At 37.6% G+C, this 22,775-nt stretch overlaps 1 protein-coding gene across 4 annotated transcripts in view; it reads right to left on the reverse strand.

Moving 5' to 3' along the window:
• CNTN5 (contactin 5) overlaps positions 1–22,775 on the reverse strand; it is a 698,727-nt gene that overhangs the window by 199,942 nt on the left and 476,010 nt on the right. For all 4 annotated transcript variants that reach the window (XM_038176391.2, XM_072032765.1, XM_072032763.1 and 1 more), the window contains one exon: positions 3,148–3,243. In XM_038176391.2, the coding sequence (XP_038032319.2) occupies positions 3,148–3,243 (96 nt within the window). The remainder of the gene's footprint in view (positions 1–3,147; positions 3,244–22,775) is intronic.

A 22,775-nucleotide genomic window follows, 5' to 3' on the forward strand; every position in this document is an offset into this window, starting at 1 on the left:
ATGTCTGAGAGCATTGTCCAAATGCTTATTAAACTCCCACAGACTTGATGCCATGACCACTTTCCTGGGTAGCCTGTTCCACCCCTGTTCCCAGCCCGACCACCCACTCAGTGAAGGACCTTTTCATAGCATCTAACCTGATGAAGCTTCCATATTTGAGAAGTTGTGGTCAGCGGCTCAATGTTCAGGTGGAGATGAAGGGTGTTCCTCAGGGGTCAGTATTGGGACTGACACTATTTAACATCTTTGTTGGTGATATGGACAGTGAAATTGAATGCACTCAGCAGGTTTGCTGATGACACCAAGCTGTGTGGTGTGGTTGACATGAGGGGAAGGGATGCAATCCAGAGGGACCTTGACAGGCTGAAGAGGCAGGCCTGTACAAAATTCATGAAGTTCAAGATCAATTGCAAGGTCCTACATCTGGATAAGGGCAATCACAAGCACAAATACAGGCTGCATGGAGAATGGATTGAAAGCAGCCCTGAGGAGAAGGACCTGGGGGTGTTGGTTGACATGAAGCTCAACAAACTAGCAATGTTCACTTGCAGCCCAGAAAGCCAACCAAATCCTGTGTTGGCCAAGGGAGATGATTCTCCCCTTTTCTACTCTTGTGAGACACCACCTGGAATATTGTGTTCAGTTTTGGGGCTCCCAGCACAAGAAGGACATGGAAATATTAAAATGAGTCCAGAATAGGACAGAAAGATGATCAAGGGGCTGGAGCAGTTCTACAAACAGAGGCTGAGGGAGTTAGGGTTGTTCAGCCTGGAGAAGAGAAGGCTCTGGGTAGACCTTATAGTGACCTTCCAATAGCTAAAGGGGCCTACAGAAAAGCACAAGACAGACTCTTTATCAGGGATTGTAGTGATAGGACAAGGATTAATGGTTTTAAAGTAAAAAAAGGTAGATTTAGATTAGATATAAAGAAGAAAATCTTTGCTCTAAGAGTGGTAAGACACTGGAAAGAGTTGCCCAGAAAATTTATGGAAAGCCCATCTCCCCGAAAGTGTTCAAGGCCAGGCTGGATAGGGCTTTGAGCAACCTGGTCTAGCAGGTAGTGTTCCTGTCCATAGAAAGAGGTGTTGGAATGAGAGTATCTTTAAAGTCTCTTCCAACGTAAACCCTTCTATAATTCTATGAACATCCCTGCTTGGCCAAGTCAACCTTCTGCCCCACCTTCTTGACTTCTGACATTTTGAAACTGACTATTTCTGTTCTCTTAAGAGGTGGTACTTAAAAATTCACCAGCACTGATGGATCTCAATGACTTCAATAGCAATTTCCCAGCAGAACTTACTAGGAACCTCAGCAGCCTGAAGTCTGCTCTCCCCATTTCCAGGGTTGAAGTTTTGGTGGCAGTTTTCCTCATATCACCAAAGACTTTATACTCTCCTGCTTCATGGTCACTGGGGCCAAGATGGAAACTGATAACTGCTTCACCCACAATACTGTCTCTGTTTACAAGCAACAAATCTAGAGGGGAACCTCTCCTAGTCAGCTCCCTCAGTACCTGTACCAAGAAGTTATCCTCAAAGGTGTTTCAGGAATCTCCTGCATCTATTTGTACCAGCTGTGTGTGTTTTCCCAGTTCATGTCTGGCAAGCTGAAATCACCCACAAGCACAAGAGTGGTTGACCTAGAGGAACCTCTTAGTTTCTTAAAGATTAATTCACTGGTCCTGTCATCCTGGCTTGGTGGTCTATAGTAGACTTCCACAATGACATCCACTTTACTTGCTTGTCTCTTAATCATTACCCAGAGACTCTCAACAGTGTCATTGCCAGCTGCAATCTCTATACAGTCTAGCCTCTCCATTACACACAGCACCAGCACTCCACCTTGCCTGCTCTGCCTGTCTCATCTGAAGAGCCTGTCCATTGTAACACACCAGTCACAGGACTCTTCCCACCAGTTTTCAGTACCACTGATGTTTTAGCTCTGGCACAGACGCAAGGCTTTTAACTCCTCTTGCTTGTTCCTAATGCACTACACATACAGACTATAGTATCAAACTTAAAAATAGATTATAAAGGCAACCATAACAAGGCAATATACTCAAAAGACAGAAAAGCAGAGATGGCCAAAAGATAACAATTGTTAATTTGGAAATTCACAGCCATTTTGTGGGATTTGTGATATTTCTGGATTCCATCAATGATGGTATTGTGCTGGAAACTAAGCTATACAATAATTGGAAGCAACCAAAATCATGGCTGTACTTCTGAAAACAAAAGCCAATTTGTATTCAACTGTACAACGCAGACATTTTGAATAATTTTTGGAGATTTTTAAAATCTGAAAAAAAAATTGTGACCTTAAGGCAGCATACATTTTTGTACTCAGCTCTGGTGAAGCTGAATACGGTGTTTGGGCCCCTTACTACAAGAAGTAAGTAGGTACATCAGGGTACTGGAATGTGTCCAAAGAAGGGCAATGAAGCTGCTGAAGGGTCTAGAGAACAAGTCTTATGAGGAATAGCTGAGGGAGCTGTGTTTGTTTAGCCTGGAGGACAAGAGGCTCAGGGAATACCTTATCATGCTGTACAATTACCTTAAAGGAAGCTACCACAAGGTGGGAATCAATCTCTTCTCTCAAGCACGAACTGATAAGATAAGAGGAAATGACCTTAAGTGTCACCAGGGGAGGTTTAGGTTGGATATTAGGAAAAATTTATTCACTGAAAGGGTTGTGAAGTATTGGAATAAGCTGCCCGGGAAAGTGGTTGAGTCACTATCCCTGGAGGTCTTCAAAAATGTCTAGATGTAGAGCTTAATGATATGGTGTCATAGTGGACTTGGCAGTGCTAAGTTAAAGGTTGGACTAGATGATCTTAGAATTCTTTTCCAATTTAAATAATTCTATTATTCTATAATTAACCACTGATAGTACGGAGAATATTGCTACACTGAACTTTTATAGTGGGAATAAGACATTCTTGCAGGCAAAATCTTGTAGCTATTCAGTGACATTTGTAGTGTATGGGTTTTAATTACTCCTTTGGTGCTCCAAAACTGTCAGCAGAACTGTGTATATTCCATCTTTAAGTACCACAATCAAATGCACATTCTATCAACAATACTGAGCATCCTATGATGAACCATAATATGAAGAACCAATGTGCGTACAAGCTGCAACCTACTGTACCTGGTGAATGAAGTGGAGGGGAGCACATCAGAACGACTCCTTGACCTTCACGTACAGACACAGCGCTTCTTGTCCGACCACTAAAATTCCCCAGATCTATTCAAAACAAAACACAAACACAAACAAAAACAGCATTTTAGTTACAGAAAAAAATAATAAACTTGAATATGGTGTTAAAGGAAAGCTATCAGACAATATATACATATAATTTAAAATATCTAATAGTATTTTTATTTCTTTTTTAAACATCCTGTTTGTGACTTTTTTTTTTTTTCTTTTTAGACCTGTAGGAATCATTCATATACAGTGAAAAAAGAAACGAACGTGGAGAGAACACCTTGTCCAACATCCAGACTAATGACTGTTATTAACATGTCATCTGGAGAGTGCACAAAGCATTGTAATGATTAGACACGAATATCAGCTAAATAGGTGCTAAACCCAAATCTTGTCCATAGCTTTATTCTTCTTAAACACATTTCTACTGGTTTCTTCAGTGTTGTAAGCATAATCCAGTTGTGGGTAAATATATTTTCCCTCCATAAGTTTCCCTCCAGCAGGTGAATAAGGAATATTTCATTTTTCACACAAAAACTTTTGAATGAGGCTGTAGGGTGCTGTATTGAACAGTTCATTGTGTTTCTTTAAAGACCCTCAACAAGAATGTTCAACTACTATATTTACCTCAGGGAACACTGGATCTTTATTCGCTTTTGAGGTGGATAGCTATGCTGTAGCATGCTTATCTGTAGCAGAACAAATATGGCAGTTCTGACATCACACTGATTCTTTCACCTTCATCATCCCCAGTGACAGCGATTCTATTAAAGCCTCTATTCACTCACAGATCTAGGTACGTTTATTTCTAACGTAGATCAAGGGGAAGATAACTGAGTTAGTGGTACCCACAGTTATCTTTGAAAAGGACACAGAAGTTTCAGCAGACACAAAATGAGGTGTCTAAATATAAACAGAATGAGCTTGGGCATCTCTCATGGACCTGTTCATTTCTGAGTGCAGACCAAGGTGCTGGTATGAGCTAAGCAGCACCGAGCAGTTTGATTAGGTTGAGCAGAATTATTACTTTCTTAACTACACTCAGTTTTCTGTCAAGTTCTGGAGCTCCACAACTTGTGCCATGCCTAGCAGGATATAAAATTGAAGTTCAACAATTTTCAGAAGTAATACAAATTGAACTTTGATGGTTTTTATAGTGTGGAATAGGTACAGTTTTAAGTAGAAAGTGAGTTATAATCTTTCAGAATGCCTATTCACATTTTTAGATGTCTTAGGCATAGGCAGAAGCCTAAAATTTAAATGTATCTAAATGTGCCAAAGACAGGGCACATTTAGATATGTTTAAATTGTATCTTTGGCACATAAATAAGTATTCTTGTTCATTAATAATGTTTGTACAGGAAAAAGATGGATGGGCTTCAGAAACTATACAAAATTTTGCTATGCAATAGTTAATTAAATATTATTTTGTATTTTAGAAAAATACCATAATGGGTTATAATACAATCTGGTGTAATTACATTTAAAATGTCACCTAATGATTCTGCAGGAATGCAAATATAATTATTTTACATTTAGAAAGTAGAGGCTGGTATAGTCCTGCATAGGCAGTTGTTTTGTATGGGAGCACAACTTGCAGTGAAAAGTTTTCTTAGGAAATGTCTGGTTTCCATTGTCATGTGACTTAGGGACTATAACTTTATGTATGCTTGTGTTAAGTTCTGTATATTTCTAAAAGAAAGCAGATATATCAACAAATATTTTCTGCTATCTGTTAACAAACCAAAGTTTAACTTTTATTTTAGTGCACAGTTTAGGAATATAATAAACTTTTAAAATGTCTTATTGCTAAGTCCTTGTAAAAACAGTGTGTGTCCTCAAAGATCTTTTTCAAGGGCAATTTTTCAGGTGAGAAGAATGTCACTGAATTTCCATAAAATTATTCTTTTAGCCCTCCTTCTCAGAAAAATGTGATGAATCTTCTCCGTATTAGTGCCTTAAACCATGCTGTTTGATTTGCTCATGTGCTTTCAAGGTTCCAGACTGTATTCATGAACAGATCTCACTGAATTTAAAACATAAACAAAACTCAAATTGATATGTCATGGTTTCAACAAGTTTTGAGGAGATGTTCTGACACCAGACTTTCTTTCCTCTGGGAGAAACATGTAAGCCATCTATCTATATGTTGGAATAGATACTATCACAGTAATGCTTCCTTTTGAAGCATTGAGAGAAAAACAAAAAAAAAACAAATCAAAAAATTAACACTATTTTGTATTTCTCTGACACCAGATAAGAGCATTAGCACTACTGACTACCTGAAACTCATACTGCAAATACTGCTATATGCATTCTGAAAACGAAAAGAAAAAAATAAATAAAACCACTTGGTACAATGAATTAAATAGCTAAACAAATATAAATATTGTCAGTTCAATAGTGAAAATTCATACCAGTATCAGGACAGATTCTCTACAATGTATATAAAGAGTGGAGGACAAGGAAGTGATTTTTTCTATTTCTAGGAAAACTTTCTGAGATTTATTTTCATAGACTCTCTCTGTGATCTGTTGTATATGTGAAAATATCAGAGTTTTCAGAAATGTTCTGGTTTAAAATTAATGAACTTCAGTCTTTTGATTTCAATTCCAAAATCAATTTGAAATATCAAATTATTTTTCTACATGTCTGTAGTTTTGGAAAATATTTTTTAATTTCATGAAAAAAAAAAAAAAGATAATTTAAGTGTTTCTTCTGGAAGCTATAACATTTTAATTTCAGTGTGGAATCCTATGTCTCATGTGTTTATATATTCTCATCATTAACATTAAATTTTTACTTCCTATGATGCACAACCTGGAAATCTGTCACCATGAAATAGAGGAAATTTGTAAAATCTAAATTGTAACTTCCAGAGGCAAAGTAAAAGTTTAAATTAATTTCATTTTTACTAACATATATTTCTAATTGTTGCTATTATTTTCCTCAGATTAATAAATGTTATTTTTCAGTTGGCTATAGTCAAAGTAAGGAATTTTTTTTTTTGTTTGTTTTATTTTAATTTCCTCGTCTTCACACTGTGATGGGCATATATATATATATATATATATATATATATAAATCTTTTCTTTTTTATTTCCTTCTCTTTTCAACCAATTTCAAGGTTGGTTAATTTCAAACTAAAGAAGGAAGAAAATTGAAATGTTTGAATTTCATCTCTTTTTGGCTGTTAATTCAGAATTAGATTTCTTGTTAGTTTGTAGTTGGAAAAAGAAAGGATTCAAAGATATAAAAGTAGAGATTTAGTTGTAAAACAAATGAATATACAGAAGCTTAAAAGGAAGGACACAGGAAGGTTCATGCTTGCAGTTTCCCTGTGTTGAAATAATAAGTACAGCATGGAAGAATCAAATGAAAGAGAAATTTTATACATGTTCTGTAATCTCATACATTTCACATGTGGATATATTGGGGGGGAAAACAAACAAATAAATAAATGAGAGAGATACAGTTATTAAAAACACATTCAAAACCCTATCATTTCACTCTAAAAACTCTGAAAAGAAATAAAAGAAGAGAAAGAGTGAGGCAGAATACAGCTATCAGTTCTTACTACTTCTATATCTATTACTACAGCTATCAGTTCTTACTACATCATAACATCATTCTTACTACAGCATAAACTTCTAACTCTCTTTCAGACAGCCCCAAACAGAATGAATGTATCCTTCATATTATGATGATATACTTGTTTGGTTGATAAGAAAATGTGTTTTTTTTTTTTTTTTTGTGCTCCACAAAAGTTTATTTTATGCCAAGAAAGATTAGATTTATTTACATTTACCTCAGTACTAGTGGCAAAGATAACACTTAATGTATTTTCAAAGCAGTTTCTGGGGTATTAGCTACCTGGCTTACATATTCTTTAACATGCTCACATGTGGCAATGGCAAAAAATTTGCCTCTGAAAAAGTCAGTCACCATTTCTAATGTGAAAATAGTATTAGCAACATATCTGCCAAAAATGCAAAGAACATTATAGGATGGAGTATGCATGTGGAGAGGAGGAGTATCACAATAATATTTTTGCTAAATAAATAAATAAGTAAATATTGCAATTCAATAAATCTTGTGCAGTGTCGCTAGAGAATAACCTGTGACGTGGGAGTGGTCTCCACTATGGGAGAAAAAGAGTACAGAAATTCCAGATGTAGTGAACATCACAAGACGTTAAATCTAATGGTGTAACACTTTCTGGATGTCCTACTTCAGGTGTAAATAGTTCAGTGCATTCCTTGATCTTTGACAGAATTTATAAGTTTGGCAAAAGCATTCAAGTCTCTGTTACAAAACATCTCCTGGAAGTATGTGTCTCTCTGCAGTGGCTACTCCTGTTCTTCTGAAAGGAGCTAAAATATGAGTTTCTGTCAGAACACAAATGTGTATTGATGTGCATTATGGGAGAGTGACATTCACTCCAGCAAGAGTATCTTTTTAAGGAAGACTAGCAGACAACAAAGCACTTCAGTGGAAAGTGAAAGGAGTAATGGAAAATAAATGAAAAAAATATCAAGACAATCAAAGAAACAGAAAAGCAGTGCAGAACTAGGAGCAAAATAAACAACTAAATAAAGGAGGAAAAGGATCACTTACAAAGGGGATCTAGTAAGTATTTTTCCATTAGTAGATGATACATGTGTGGACAAGAATAGGAAAAGGAGAGTCAGTTACATTAAGATCTGTTAAGATAGCTTACATTGGCAGAACTCATACAAAAGCTGGAGTACCTTCAACTCTTTTTATCCTTCCAATTCATCTCCAGTGTGCTTTGCCTTTTGCATAGGAGGGATAATTAATTCCTGTGTTCATCAGTTGGGTGTTGCTGATGCAAACATTAAAAGGGCAGTTTTTTTGTGGCCCAGATAACTGTCCACTAATTGTTATAAAACTAAGATCAAGTTAAAAATTAAAAATAATCTTGTATTTGGGTGATTACTGCTTGGTGACCTCATGTGAAAGCTGTGGAGGGCTCTGTAGTTCATTATCAGTGACTTAAACCAATCAATTTACTTTTAAAGTAGAAATTTGACAAATGTAGAGCAATGTCCTCTTCCAATCCGATTCTCTGAGTTTAAACTATTTTATGTGCAAATTTATTATGGAGTTTAAAAGGGGCATGGCATATATTGCAGAGATTAAAGGCACATGCTAAGGACACCTAAAGAAGAGTATAAAACAGGAAACATTCTTTCAAATAAGTTAAAAAATAGCTCTACACAAAGTAAAAATCTTCTGTCAGGCCAAGGACAAATATAATCATTGCATTGTTGCTGCAGAAACAGTAGCCTTCTTTGCCTTGTATATGAAAGACAGGACTAAGAACTTAACCTTGAGCTGGAACTGTATCTGTTTTAAAAATGTAAGGTTTACAGGGAAAGAAATTCCATTAAAAACATATTTTTTAAAAATTCCATTATAATCTAAATAAAAAACATTGCTTAACTGTACACTCTAAACAACACGAAATATAAATGTTGTGTTTAGTAATTCATAAGCACAGGCAATAGAAGAATGAAAGGTAGGTATTAAGAAGAAATGACATGTATGATTGCATAGGGAACTTTTAAGTTGGAGGAATTAAATAAAACAGTCATTGAATACCAAGATGTCCAAAGAAATTACTATATCATTTTGCATTGACATACAATTATTTTATAGGAATGCAGTTTAAGTAAGTGGAGCTTTATTATTAGAGTCAGTCTTTGGGCCTCAGAGTAACTTTTAATGCTGAAGATGGTAGCTAGAAACAGCGTGAAAGAAAGAAGACTAAGGCAAAAAAAAAAAAAATAAAAAAAATCCTGCCATGACAAAAAAATAATCTCACCACACTTAATAAGAAAATCATAAATCTTGAACTTTTAAAAATCATATTACCATATGACTTTCAGGTGATAAAATAAGGGCCAGATTCAAGTGCTTCACTGCTATCATGCTTATTATCACTGCTATTGCTTTTATTTATTACCAAAAAGCTTTTTAAATCTTTCATGGATCATTAGTTTGACATAACCTGAAAAAGTCTTTTTTTTTTTTTAACCTCCAAAGAAGTTACTGTGGAAGTATGTAATGAGAGACAAGAGAAAAACAGGGAATACCAAGAAACGATGTATTGTAAACCTGTGCACCACCCTGTGTCTCAGACCTAATAAAGAGTTTTAAGGAAAGATTTTGTGTAAAATAATGTGGTAATTATACAGATGCTTTGAGGCAGTTCCAACAAATGATGAGGAACACAGGAGAAATTTTAAAGATTTCTGTCTGAATATATGAAGAAGAAAAAAGAGACAGAAATTGTATTTTTGTATATCTTAGATAAACTTTGTTCGGAATCTGTGTAATATACTAAGAATTTGTTTTTGTTTTCGTTTTTCTCTTCAGAAAAGAAGTTATGTAAGAAATTCTGAACAATGGTGGTCTTTGAGCATTTTCCTGTAAGATGAGAAGAATTTTCTTCAAACTTGCTTCCAGGATTAATTATAATGTACAGACTATTGATTAATTAGCCTGGAACTAATTTTTTCACTAGAAAATGCAAAGGAATAATTAACTAAAGTAACATTGTTTTCCCTGTCATAATGACATTTTTATATCTGTGATTTTTAGGGATTATAACAATTCAAACTAGATTGTTTATATAGTAGTAACATCCTGTTACGTGTATACTTCACCTGTCTGTCTATGCATAACTGTATTATATTTTAAGCAGAGAATATATTTCTTTACTTTCTTAATTTCCTATCACAAACAATTTACAAATCCATTAAAGGGGCTAACACACGGTACCATAATGAAATTAATTATAACAGAAATAATCTATTCTGGTGGAGATAAGAAATATGGAGAATCATGGAATCAGTTAGGTTTGAAAAAACCTTCAAGATCATCAAGTCCAAGCATCAACCTAACACTACCAACTCCACCACTAAACCATATACCTCATTGTCATGTACCCATGTCTCTTAAATACTTCTAGGAATGGGGAATCTACCACTTCCCTGGGAAACCTGTTCCAATGCTTAACTGCCCTCTCCACAGAGAAATTCTGCCTAATATCTAAGTTAAATCTCCCCTGGCACAACTTGAGGCCATTTCCTCATCTCCTATCACTTGCCACCTGAGAAAAAAGACTGCCACTCTCCTTGTTACAACCTCCTTTCAGGTAGTTGTAGAGAATGACGAGGTCTTCTTTTCTCTAGGCTAGACACACTCAGTTCCCTCAGCCACTCCTCATAACTCTTGATTTCTAGTCCTGTCGCCAGCTGCTTTGTTCTTCTCTGCACGGGCATGAGCAACTCAACAGCCTTTTTGTAGTGAGGGGCCCAAACCTGAATGCAGTATTTGACGCGTGGTCTCACCAGAGCCACATAGAAGGGGACAATCATCTTCCTTGTCCTGCCAGCCACACTGTTTCTGATCCAGGATTCCAGTCCAGGATTCCATTGGCCTTCTTGGACAGCTGGGCACACTGCTGGCTCATGTTCAACTGGCTGTTGACCAGCACTCCCAGGTCCTTTTCTGCTGGTCAGCTTTCCAGCAACTCTTCCCCAAGCCTGTAATGCTGCCTGGGCTTGTTGTGCCCCAGTCGCAGACCCTGGCACTTCCCCTTGCTGAATGGCATACAGTTCAGCTCAGCCCATTGATCTAGCCTCTACAGATTCCTCTGCAACTCTTCCAACCCTCAAGGTCATCAACACTCCCACCTAAATTGGCATTGTCCACAAATTTTGTGTTTGCACTCGATCCCCTTATCCAAATTATTGATGAAAATATTAAATAAAACTGGCCCCAGTACTGATCCATGGAGAATAACACTGGTGACCACCTGCCAACCAGATTTAACTCCATTCAAAATGATGCTTTGGGCCCAGTCATCCAGCCAGTTTTTTTACGCAGTGACTAGTACATCCATCCAAGCCATGCGCAGACAGTTTCTCTGGGAGACTGCTGTTGGAAACAGCATCAAATACTTTGCTAACGTCCACGTAAACAGCATTCACAGCCTTTCCATTGTCCAGTAAGCAGGTAATCTTAACACAGAAGATACGGTTAGTCAAGCAGGACCTGCTTTTCATAAACAGATGTTGACTGGGTCTGATCACCTGTTTGTCCTGTGATCACATGCCATGTGATGGCAGTCAAAATTATCTGCTCCATGACCTTCCCTGGAACACAAGGCAGACTGACAGACAGGCCTAGAATTCTCTGGATCCTCCTTCCTGCTCTTCTTGTAGTTGGCCATTACAGTTGCTAACCTCCAATCAGCTGGGACCTCCCTGGTCAGCCAGGAATGTTAATAAATTATTGAAAGTGGCTTGGAGAGCACTTCTGCCAGCTCCTTCAGTACCCTTATGTGAATCCCATCTTTTTATAAATGCAAATAAGATAATTAATCTTTATTTACTATTCTGTACCTGTTAAAAAAGAATACTACTTTTCAATTAAACTACTCATTACTATACATGATCACTACTACCTGTGATTATGTATATATGTTATATAAAATAGAAATTGATTTGCTTCCTCCATAATTTTCTCTTGACCAACTACTCATTTTTAATGTTGTCTAATAGTTCATGGAAGGTTACCATAGAAGTCTTATGTATATTGGGAGCCTAAAATATTTTTCATTTTGTTGCACCTGGTTTCAATAACACCAACGAATACCATCAGTACTATCAATAAAACTAAATTCTTCCCAGAGTCTTGAAGAAAAAAAGGGAATTTGCATATAACAACATCTCCCTGAATTTCAGTAGGATTTCTGCATTCATAAATCCTGAAGTACTAGGTAAAAGTGAATTAGAAAATGAAATGTTTACATCCAGAATCAAAATAACAAGATTATGTTGCAAATTACAGAGTTGCTATATGATTCAATTTGCCATGTTAATTGCATAATATTTGGGATGTTTGTGGTTACAGTTGTTGATGGTTATGATTAATTAACTACAATCATTCTGTGTCTGTCACGTTTCATCTATTCTCACAAGAATTATTTCAGCATGCTCCTTTTCAGCATTTCATATCTGCATACTACCATATCAAGGTAAAACACAGAACTAAGTGTGAATATTGTAGTTAAGACTTTTAATCCATTCATTACATTCATGATTTTTCATTTAGGATCTGTGTTAAGTTTACTTGGCAAGCTTCTGGTAGCAGGGTCGCTGCAGGGGTGGCTTCTGTGAGCAGAGCCCAGCAGCTTCCCCAGGTCAGATCAGACCCAGCTCCAACCTGCTCCAAAAGGGACCCACCACTGGCCAGATCCAAATCATGAGCAATGCTGGTTGGGTCTCTGGGAAAATCTGCTGTGCTACAGCAGCTGGGAGAGAGGGGTGAGAGCTGAGAGAGAAGCAGCCCTGCAGCCCCCAAGGGGAGTGCAGCAGGAGGGCAGGAGTTGCTCCAGGCATGCAGCACAAGTTCCCCTGCAGCCCGTGGAGAGGCCCCTGGTGGAACAGGCTGTCCCCCTGCAGCCCATGGGTCCCACATGGAGCAGCAACCTGTGGAGGAGCCCCTGGTGGAGCAGGTGGATGTGGCCTGGAGGAGGCTGCAGCCCATGGAGAGTCCCCTCAGGAGCAGGTCCTGGGCCAGAGCTGCAACCCGTGGAGAGGAGCCCACGCAGGAACAGGAAGTCTGGGGGGGAGCTGCCACCTGTGTGGGACCCGTGTTGGAGCAGTTTGCTCCTGACGGATGAACCCTGTGGTACAGAACCAGTATGGATCAGTTTGGGAAGAACGGTATCCTGTTGGAGGGACCCCACATGGAGCAGGGGCAGGAGTGACTGTGAAGGAGCAGCAGAGATGAAGTGTCATGGACTGATTGCAGCCCCCCATGCCCTGTTCCTGTGCAACACTCAAGGGGAAGACATGTCAGGAGGCAGATGAGAGGGAAGCTTGCTGTTTGTTCTCACTGCTTTAGTTTGTATATAATAGGCAATAAATTCTATTGATCTCCTTATGGTGAGTCTGATTTGCCCATGATGGTAACTGATGAATGATCTCCCTTTCCTTATCTCTAATAAAGAGGTTTTTTTTTTCATCATATTCTCTCTCCACATGCTTTGAGGAGGGTGAGTAAGAGAATGGTGAGCAACAGGTAAATCCAAACAAACAATTAACCTGCCTTAAGTAACAAATGAAAAGAAAGATTTTCAAATACAGATTTCAACATTTAATCACCAAAATAAATGGCATCAATAAATGGTTGTATTTCCAGAGCTGCTGAGCAAATATCTTGCACTATACACAATATACTTTTTTTTTTTTTTTTTGTAAACACATTGTTTTACATAACCCTGTCTGCTTCCTGAAAAACACATATACACATTTCTGTTTGATTTCTTTTAAATACTCTTTCCTGTCACTGAGTAGCATACTAATCTATCAAAATTCTATATACATGTTATTTACAATTCTACTTTCTTACTTTTTATTTTGTACTTACAAGTGTTTTTTTCTTTTTTTTTTTTTCTTATTTTCTCTTTTAATCACTTTTTAAAATTAAATTCATTCCAAACATTCAAGGATATATTGCCAGGTCTATTTCATTTAGAATAACTTTCTTCAATGACACGTGACTTTTCCATCCTTGAATTAGTGACTAAAGACAATAACAACACTTAGAATTTTGCACGGGATAACAGTTTCTTGTTGTATGGTGTCATCTCGAATCAATTGTGACTAACATCCTCATCAAAGTTTATTTGAAAATCACTATGTAGTTGTTGTAGTTGATAGGAGACTGATATCACAGAATCACAGAATCATCTAGATTGGAAGAGACCTCCAAGATCACCTAGTCCAATCTCTGACCTAACACTAACAAGTCCTCCACAAAACCATATCCCTAAGCTCTTCATCTAAATGTCTTTTAAAGACCTCCAGGGATGGTGACTCAACCACTTCCCTGGGCAGCCTATTCCAATGCCTTACAACCCTTTCAGTAAAGAAGTTTTTCCTAATATTCAACCTCTACCTCCTCTGGCACAATGTTAGCCCATTCCCCCTCGTCCTGTCACCAGCATGTGGGAGAATAGACCAACCCCCACCTTGCTACAGCCTCCTTTAAGGTACCTGTAGAGTGCAATAAGGTCACCCCTGAGCCTCCTCTTCTCCAGGCTGAACAATCCCAGCTCCCTCAGCCGCTCCTTTTAAGACTTTTTCTCCAGACCCCTCACGAGCTTCATTGCCCTTCTCTGGACTCACTTGAGCACCTTGATGTCCTTCTTGTAGTGAGGGACCCAAAACTGAACACAGTACTCAAGGTGCAGCCTCACCAGAGCCAAGTACAAGGATTAGTAACAAAGAGGAAAAAATGTTTTTATAGCTAATTTGTGTTACAGAGCAGAACACTGCTTATAAGAATTTAATACTTTTAATTAACTTTGTCTCATTAAGATAACATTATGTTTTCAATTCCCTATCTACAGGACAATAGTGCAAACCTTGACGATCAAAATCCTTTCTCCTGTTTCTTTTAGGTTACAAATCACTCTTTGACACAGATGAAGGTTATTATAGAAAAGGTATAAAGCAGATAAAATATGAAATTATTCTCATCAGGGAAAGTTAGTAAAGCAGTAAGCTTTTCCAGGTTTTGACATGGTGGTGTTGATTTCACTTAAATTTAATTCTTTCCATCTTCCATAGCTGCTACATTTGAGGCTATCTTGGGTTTTACTACACTGACGAATACCACTGTATTTCCATGACTTGTTTCATTTGACCCAGTCTGTAATTTAAGAAGAGATTAATGCTACCCATGAATTGATTATTCCTTTGTAATGACTACAAAGGAGACCTATGTGTAGTTTTACAAATCAAGCCAAGGTTTTGTTTTAACTTCATGGATGTTTATTTAGCAGCATGAATCTAACAGTTGCTACAGGCAAAGACTGCAAAAAGTGAAAGAAAAGTCTGCCCTACCAGGGTCGAGTTTTGAAGATAACAAGGTAAAGGTGTTTGATAATATATATATACATGTATATATATTATATATATATATATATATATATATATATATATATATTTCTGATTAAGTAATATTTTGTGTAAGTGGAGGCTTTGTTTCAGAATTGCAGGTTCTGTGTGCATGAACTAGGAGAAATATGTTGTCTAAGAACTGAAGTTAACATCGAAAGCTAGGGGAATGGCATGACTGTCATAACTGTCCAGATTTAGGTAACAGCAGGTAGCTGGCAGACACAATTTTTATGAGGTATGACATATCATATTCTGACTTCACTGTGGAGAAGTGATTTCACAGTCCTCCTCTCCTCTCCTCTCCTCTCCTCTCCTCTCCTCTCCTCTCCTCTCCTCTCCTCTCCTCTCCTCTCCTCTCCTCTCCTCTCCTCTCCTCTCCTCTCCTCTCCTCTCCTCTCCTCTCCTCTCCTCTCCTCTCCTCTCCTCTCCTCTCCTCTCCTCTCCTCTCCTCTCCTCTCCTCTCCTCTCCTCTCCTCTCCTCTCCTCTCCTCTCCTCTCCTCTCCTCTCCTCTCCTCTCCTCTCCTCTCCTCTCCTCTCCTCTCCTCTCCTCTCCTCTCCTCTCCTCTCCTCTCCTCTCCTCTCCTCTTGATACTTACTCCTTCAATGAAAATTATATCCTACCTGATATGCATATAAGAAACTGAATTACTCATAGATGCATTAATACTATGCATAGACTGCTAGTTAATAGTTGCACAAAAAAAGTGATCACAATCTTTTAGAAATATACTTCAGTCAACAATCCCTCAGTATTTCATTTCATCATTTAAACTCCTTATCATTTGTCACAATTATATACTATTGTCAGTTAATCAAAAGAAATAAAAGTAAATTATTTTTCCTGAACTAAGTCAGTCAGATGCTCCACAATATGGATTGACTTCTTTAAGCAATCTAATAACTACTTCTGTTCTAACTGACCTTCCTAAGGCAAAACAAATTACCACCAAGTATGTCCCTGGTGACACAGACTTCTGATATTCAAACTAAGTGCAATAAGATCTGAGAAAACTGTAGGTTTGGAAGCTATGAGTAATTTGGCAGTATTAGTAGTGCTGCACAGAAGAATTGCAAGTCAGATTCTCATCATATGGACTGCTGCCCACATAGCATGCAAGAGAGAATCAAATATTTTTCGTGCTAATCAAGTCTGCAGTCACATGTAAACACAGTAGCATGTGAAACTTGAAAATAAATTAATAAATAAATCTGTAAAGACAGATATTTCTGTACAAATTAACTAAATTTGCTCATAGGACAGGTCTGGGTGTCCTATCATAGAACTATACTTTCTCATACAATTTTCCAAATACATTATGCAGTGCTTGTTAAATCTTAAAACTGACCATGATCAAAGACTTCATTTAGACAAAGCTTATCCACAAAAGAATTCAGTCATTCAGAGAGAGACAGACATAAAAGAGGACATGGGGAAAAATGTTAAAAAGAAGTTGAGCCATTTCAAATATATGGGGTGCATTTGCCAGAATAGAATAAATACATAACATATTTTTCTCAGCAAGGAAAGAATACAAGCTGCTGTGGTGGATACAGTGTATGAAGAAATTGAAAGTTCACTTCAACAAAAGTGGATATGCATTGAAAATATTGTCTGGACTTTATATTGCAGTAAGATATATTGGACCAAGACATATTGGACCTCGTAATTAGAGGCTGTGAAATGAAAAATATGAAAGTGGCTGGTCAAGTTTTAATATTATGAAATGATGTAAAGAATGAATTGGATATTAGTGAATACTGAAGGAAAAATAATAAAAAATATATAAATCTACAGATGAAGTACACACAGGACAACACTTTCTGCAGAAATATTACTAGATAACCATTGAATGTCTTAGAATAAGCAGGTAAGTAACCTAAGAGGCTCTAAAAGATTTTACTAGTTGTAACTAGTCAACGAGGAGCTTCATATATGATTCTACTTTAAGGTAACGGGATACTGTTAATGCTGAGAATCCCTCTCTTTTGTATTAATTCTTACACAAATTATTTTGAATGGAATAGAACAACATTTTAAATTGCTATCCGTAATCTTTGGGAGTATTTTTTTTTTTGTGTGTGGAATACAGATGAGAGAGTACAAGTATTCTTCTAACGTGCCACCACAAAAACAATATTTGTATGTTGAATTAGCGTGAGATTTAGTTTTCTGATAGCTACATCTGATCCAGTCATCCTAATCTTCCCATAAAGACAATGCAAAGAAATAGACACTTCAAAGACCTGATTCATTTGACCTATGTCAGTTTGACATAAATGAATTGCATGCTAGGAGTGCAGTAGATTAAGTAAGGAATCTAAACAATTATATCAGTTGCAGCTGCCTGTGAGTGTAGATATCTGACATTAAAGGAAAATGAATAAAGTGCCTTTGGAGCCACTTTACTATTTCCTTGATCTCCAGATTGCTTTCTGAATGTTTCAATGTCTATAATAACCTGATATAACTGAGAAGAATTTAACAAATGATTCTTCTGATCAAACACATGGAAGAAAAGTAATAAAAGACAAATTTAAAATCCCTGAAGTCTTTTGGTCCTTTGTTAGTAAAAGTGGAAGCAACAATTTTCTACTCTTATCAGTACAATACTAAACTTATTTTTTAAATAGTACATATGAGATCAGGATATAAATTTAGTACTTTTCCAAACATTTTCAAAATAAAGGCAAAAAACAGTCTTTAACATTTCATAGACTTTGTTATTGAAAACAGTAGCACTAATTGTATTGTAAAATACTGTTTCAAATGGAAAAGTAGGTAGCTTTAGATGTAAAACAACCTGGATCACAGAATCACAATCCCAGCTCTCTCAGCATCTCCTCGTACAAAAGGTGCTCCAGTCCCTTCATCCTTTTGATTGTCCTATGCTGGACTCTTTCCAGTACATCCAGGTTTCTCTTGTACTGTAGTCAAGAATACTATTAGCCTTCTTAGAGGCAAGGGCACATTGCTGGCTCATGTTACATATATATATATTATATACATTTCACACATTTTTCATACTTTAATTTTCACACTTAACACGTTTCATATTGTTTTACAGTATGCCACGTTTTTAATTTTGAATCTATGGAGAAAATATAAAAGCCACATATATTAAAGTACTTAAAATATAGTGAGCCCCGTCTTATTGGTGACAAACAGACATGCAGAAAAACCTCCAGCTCAATCAGCTGAGACAGCATGATGCTTAGACAACTGCATCTAGGGAAGACAATTATTGAATAAAAGATAGTGGCAGAAGTGGCACCACTGTTGCCATGATGCTCCATTAAGTGCACAGCTTCAAAAGACTAGCAGACTGAATTCAGCAAGCACAAAGTGAGCTAGAATTTCATATTTATTGTGTGTAATTTCTATTGAAGCAAAAGGCATTAAAAATAACAAGGAAGGAATAGAAGAGCCTTTGTTATGCACTTGCATTGCTGCATTGTCTTTTTAAAGAGTTAAGGAAACTATTTTCCTGTCTAGAAAGACCTGCAATATCAAAGAAGCAGTGCCTTTAGGTAGGTATTGATTTTAACTAGACATAGTGATGACTGTCAACAGAAAGATTGTTGTTATCATCTTAACCTGCTCCTCAGCCTCACAATTGCAGAATTTAACCTGTTTAATTCTTTTTTTTTTTTTTCTAAATGACACCAATATTTAAATACTTCTAATTTATTTCAGTGCTTATTTCTTTTAAATAATAAATTAGAATTGAAAAGGAACTGAATTGATACATATGACGCGATATATACACAACAGCAAGACAAGCTTCATAATTGAAAGTGCAAGGAGGTTCAATATTCCTTTCTGTGTAAAACATTTTTTTTCCACATACAAGTAGTGAAAGTGATGGGAGACACAGGTCCTAAATGCTTAAAATAATGCTTAAAATATTTTTTTTCTGTGTCATGCTGTATTGATTTGCAGTCCTATCAGAAATTTTCAGGACATAGCCTGGCCTCCCCTACAAAATTTAAATACACTCATATATTTTAGTGTCTGTAATCAAACTACAGAAATAGCAGATGCTGACATACATTCCTATCGTAAATCAAAATGTGAAAACTATTGCATGTAAAAGGATCTCACTCCACAACCTCTCTGGGAAACCTGTCTTAGTGCTCTGTCACCCACACAGAAGAAATGCTTCCTGATGTTTGTATGGAACATACTGCCTCTTGTCCTGGCCCTGGGTACCACTGAAAGAAGCCTGACTTCATATTTTTTGCATTGCCCTTTCAGGAATTTATGCACATTGCTGAGATCCCTAGAGCTTCTTCTTCTCCAGGATGAAGAATGCCAACTACCTCAGCCTTTCCACATAGGAGAGATGCTTCAGTCCACAGCTGGCAATACAGTCAACTCTCACTGAACAGAAATCAGTTCTTTCAAAAAGTTTATTTAGAAAATGATGAATATTGATACAACATAAATCCATGGATAGAGCAAACCGTACAGATGCAAATAAAAACTGAAAAAACAGCAATTTATCCCCAAAATTGAGTTTTGCTTACTTGTTTTACAGTAATGTCTTTATCCCAGCTTTGATTTAGGTCCATTGTTTTCTATTCAACTTAATTTTTGTGTTCCTGGCCATTAGGATCACTAGGAAAATAAATGTAATTCCAGATTAATTTTCTCTACAGTTTCCTTAATTGTCATATTGTCCTGTTATATTACTGCAATGAAATTCTCTAGATGACTTTTGAGCTTTTCCTGAAGCATTTTGTAAGTTAAAACAATGATTGTTCAGTCCTGTTAAATCCCATAGACACTGCCTTTTAGTAGAGATGACATAGATACTCACGGCACTGTGCCTGTAGAGAAGTCATGTACAATACATCATCTATGAATTGGATACAAATTTTGTTTTCCTCCAGCAAACTGCACAACGGCAGTTCAGCAAAATAGCTGTTGTACTTACTTTTTATTATATAATGTGAAATGCAATGCCCAGAATTCTTAATTTTATATAATCTGTGAAAATAGTGTTTACATAATTTGATTAAAAGCAAGTGCCAATTGCTCATCTATTCTTATCCTAAGGATCCACTTTAATGTATATCAGGTATGAAAAATCTCAGTGAAGGTTCACAGATCTTATTGTGTCTGTTATTTCATCCTCATGTGCGCGTAAGAAAATGCAAAACAGTTCTGTGTTTTAGGATATACATATGAACGTATTTGAGAAGACATTCCAAGAATGCTTTTCACTGTGTCTACACTAGTCAATTATATCAATGATGGGAAAATGTATGCATTTTTTTCAATCATTATGAGAAATGCACTGATACACTTTACAGTGCTTAGATGTTCAACACATCATCTTTACTTATGTACCCTTGCTAAATGAGAGATTCATTAATTACCTACCACATAAAAAACAAGGTTGGCTTGATGACTCCATTTAAAATGGTTTCTGCTGTTTGTTTTTTTTGTTTGTTTGTTTGTTTGTTTGTTTTTCCATAAACAGGATTATGGTTCTTCATTGTAATACTCCAAAGGATGTAAATATAGGGTTATATTCAGTCATTTAATCATCTTAATTACAAGGTTTACCATAACAAGATTAAAGATGAATAGAAGATTTCATCAAGATTTACATGTTTCCTTCAGAATTAATACTTTCAGATGAGCTTTTTAAGGCTTTTATTCAAAGCTTTCTGTATCAGCTTAATAGAGAATGAAGATTCCCATTGTTAGAGTAGTGTGGATGTGCTGCACTCCGCAAGCTAGGAAAGCAGATGCATGCTCCTTCTTGCCTCAAAAGGATGCTGCTGTACGGAGGCAGTATGAAACATCTGCACAGATGCTAAATTGATTTTTTTTTATCACTTTTTAGCAGACATATATGATCTTACCCAGTTTGAAAACTGTTTTATAAGCTGTGTCTTTTATGCATCATCTTCAGTGTTATAAAACCAGTTTTCATAAGAGATGCTTCACAGGACATCACAGAATCATGGAATCCAACCATCAACCTGACCTACCCATCACTAAAACATGTTCCTAAGTGTCAAATCCACACATCTCTTAAATACGTTACTTCCCCTTCTGGAGTTCTGGAGGTTGTGTAGTGTTTAGCAAGCTGCTAGGAAAAAAAAATAAAAAATAAATAAAAAGCACTTTATGCCAAGTTCAAATAGGTTTTGTCCAGTAATTGTTTCCTAAGTAGCTGTTCATGTCCTCATGTTAATTGAAGAAAGTCACATCAAATAATATGTTTTTTTGACAGGGCTCTGTCACTTGCACAAGTGAAGATGTGCTTCCTAATGCTTAGACAGAAGATCTTGTAATCCAGTTTGTGTCCCTTGCCTCTTGTCCTGGCACCGGGTACCACTGACAAGAGCCTGGCTCTGTCTTCTTTACGTCCTCCTTTCAGACACTTATACACACTGATAAGATCCCTGTTGAGCCTTCTCTTCTCCAGACTGAATACGCCCAGCTCTCTCAGCCTTTCCTCCTAGGAGAGGTACTCCAGCCCCTTGATCGTCTTGGTGGCCCTCTGTTGGACTCTTTCCAGTATCTCTAGGTCTCGTACTCAAGAGGCCCAGAGCTGGACACAGTAGTCCAGGTGTGGCCTTGCCGAGGCTGTCGAGTAGAAACATCACTTCTCTTGACCTGTTGGTGATACCTTGCCTAATGCAGCCAATTAGCCTTCTTAGCAGCAAGGGCACATTGCTGACTCGCGTTCAACTTGGTGTTCACCAGGACCCTCAGGTCCTTTTTTGCAGAGGTGCCTTCCAGCTGGGTGGCCCCCAGCATGTCCTGGTACCTTGGGCTGTTCCCCCTCAGGTGCAGGACTCTGCTCTTCTCTGTGGTGAACTTCATGAGATTCTTGTCAGCCCATTTCTCATGCCTGTCATGGTCCCTCGGGATCTCTGTGTGTCCCTCTGTTGAGTCCACCACTTCCCCTCACTTCATGTCATCCACAAATATGCTGAGGGACACTCTACCCTCTACCCCATTGTCCAGATTATTAATGATGATATTAAACAGCACTGAACCCAGTCCTGACCCCCAGGCTACTGTGCTCATTATTGGCCTCCAACTAGACTTTGCACAACCAGCCACTGCCCTCTGCGTCTTTCTGTTCTGCCTGCTCTGATTCACCTCACTGTCGGCTCAGCACAAAGGACAAGTCACTGTAGGGGAGCTGTCATAAGGGCCAGAGGCAGGGAGGGCCACCACACTGTGGCCTGGGCCATCAGTAAGTATAGCTCACACCTCCTTCAGGCCATGGATCAGCTAATCTTCCTTGTCCTGGTTGTGCTGGGCATTGCCCAGAAGCCACAGTGGTATAGATGTAGATGTACATGGGCAAATGCAGGAGCATGCAGAGCAACTGAGTCAGGGCATGGCTCAGCTGCTGCAGGAGATGGACGAGAGGAGCCAGGAGCATAGTGGGGTGGCCCTCAGAGGTCTTCTCTTCACTGCCTTGCAGCAGTGGCAGCTCTTCACCTTGGCTGAGCTCCTTGTCCTGCTCTTTGGGCTTTGCTGGTGGCTCAGGAAAAGAAGTTGGGCAGCAGCAGCAAGTATGGCAGCTCTACAA

This window comes from Anas platyrhynchos, chromosome 1 (assembly GCF_047663525.1).
Source record: "Anas platyrhynchos isolate ZD024472 breed Pekin duck chromosome 1, IASCAAS_PekinDuck_T2T, whole genome shotgun sequence".
Classification (NCBI taxonomy): Eukaryota; Metazoa; Chordata; class Aves; order Anseriformes; family Anatidae; genus Anas; species Anas platyrhynchos.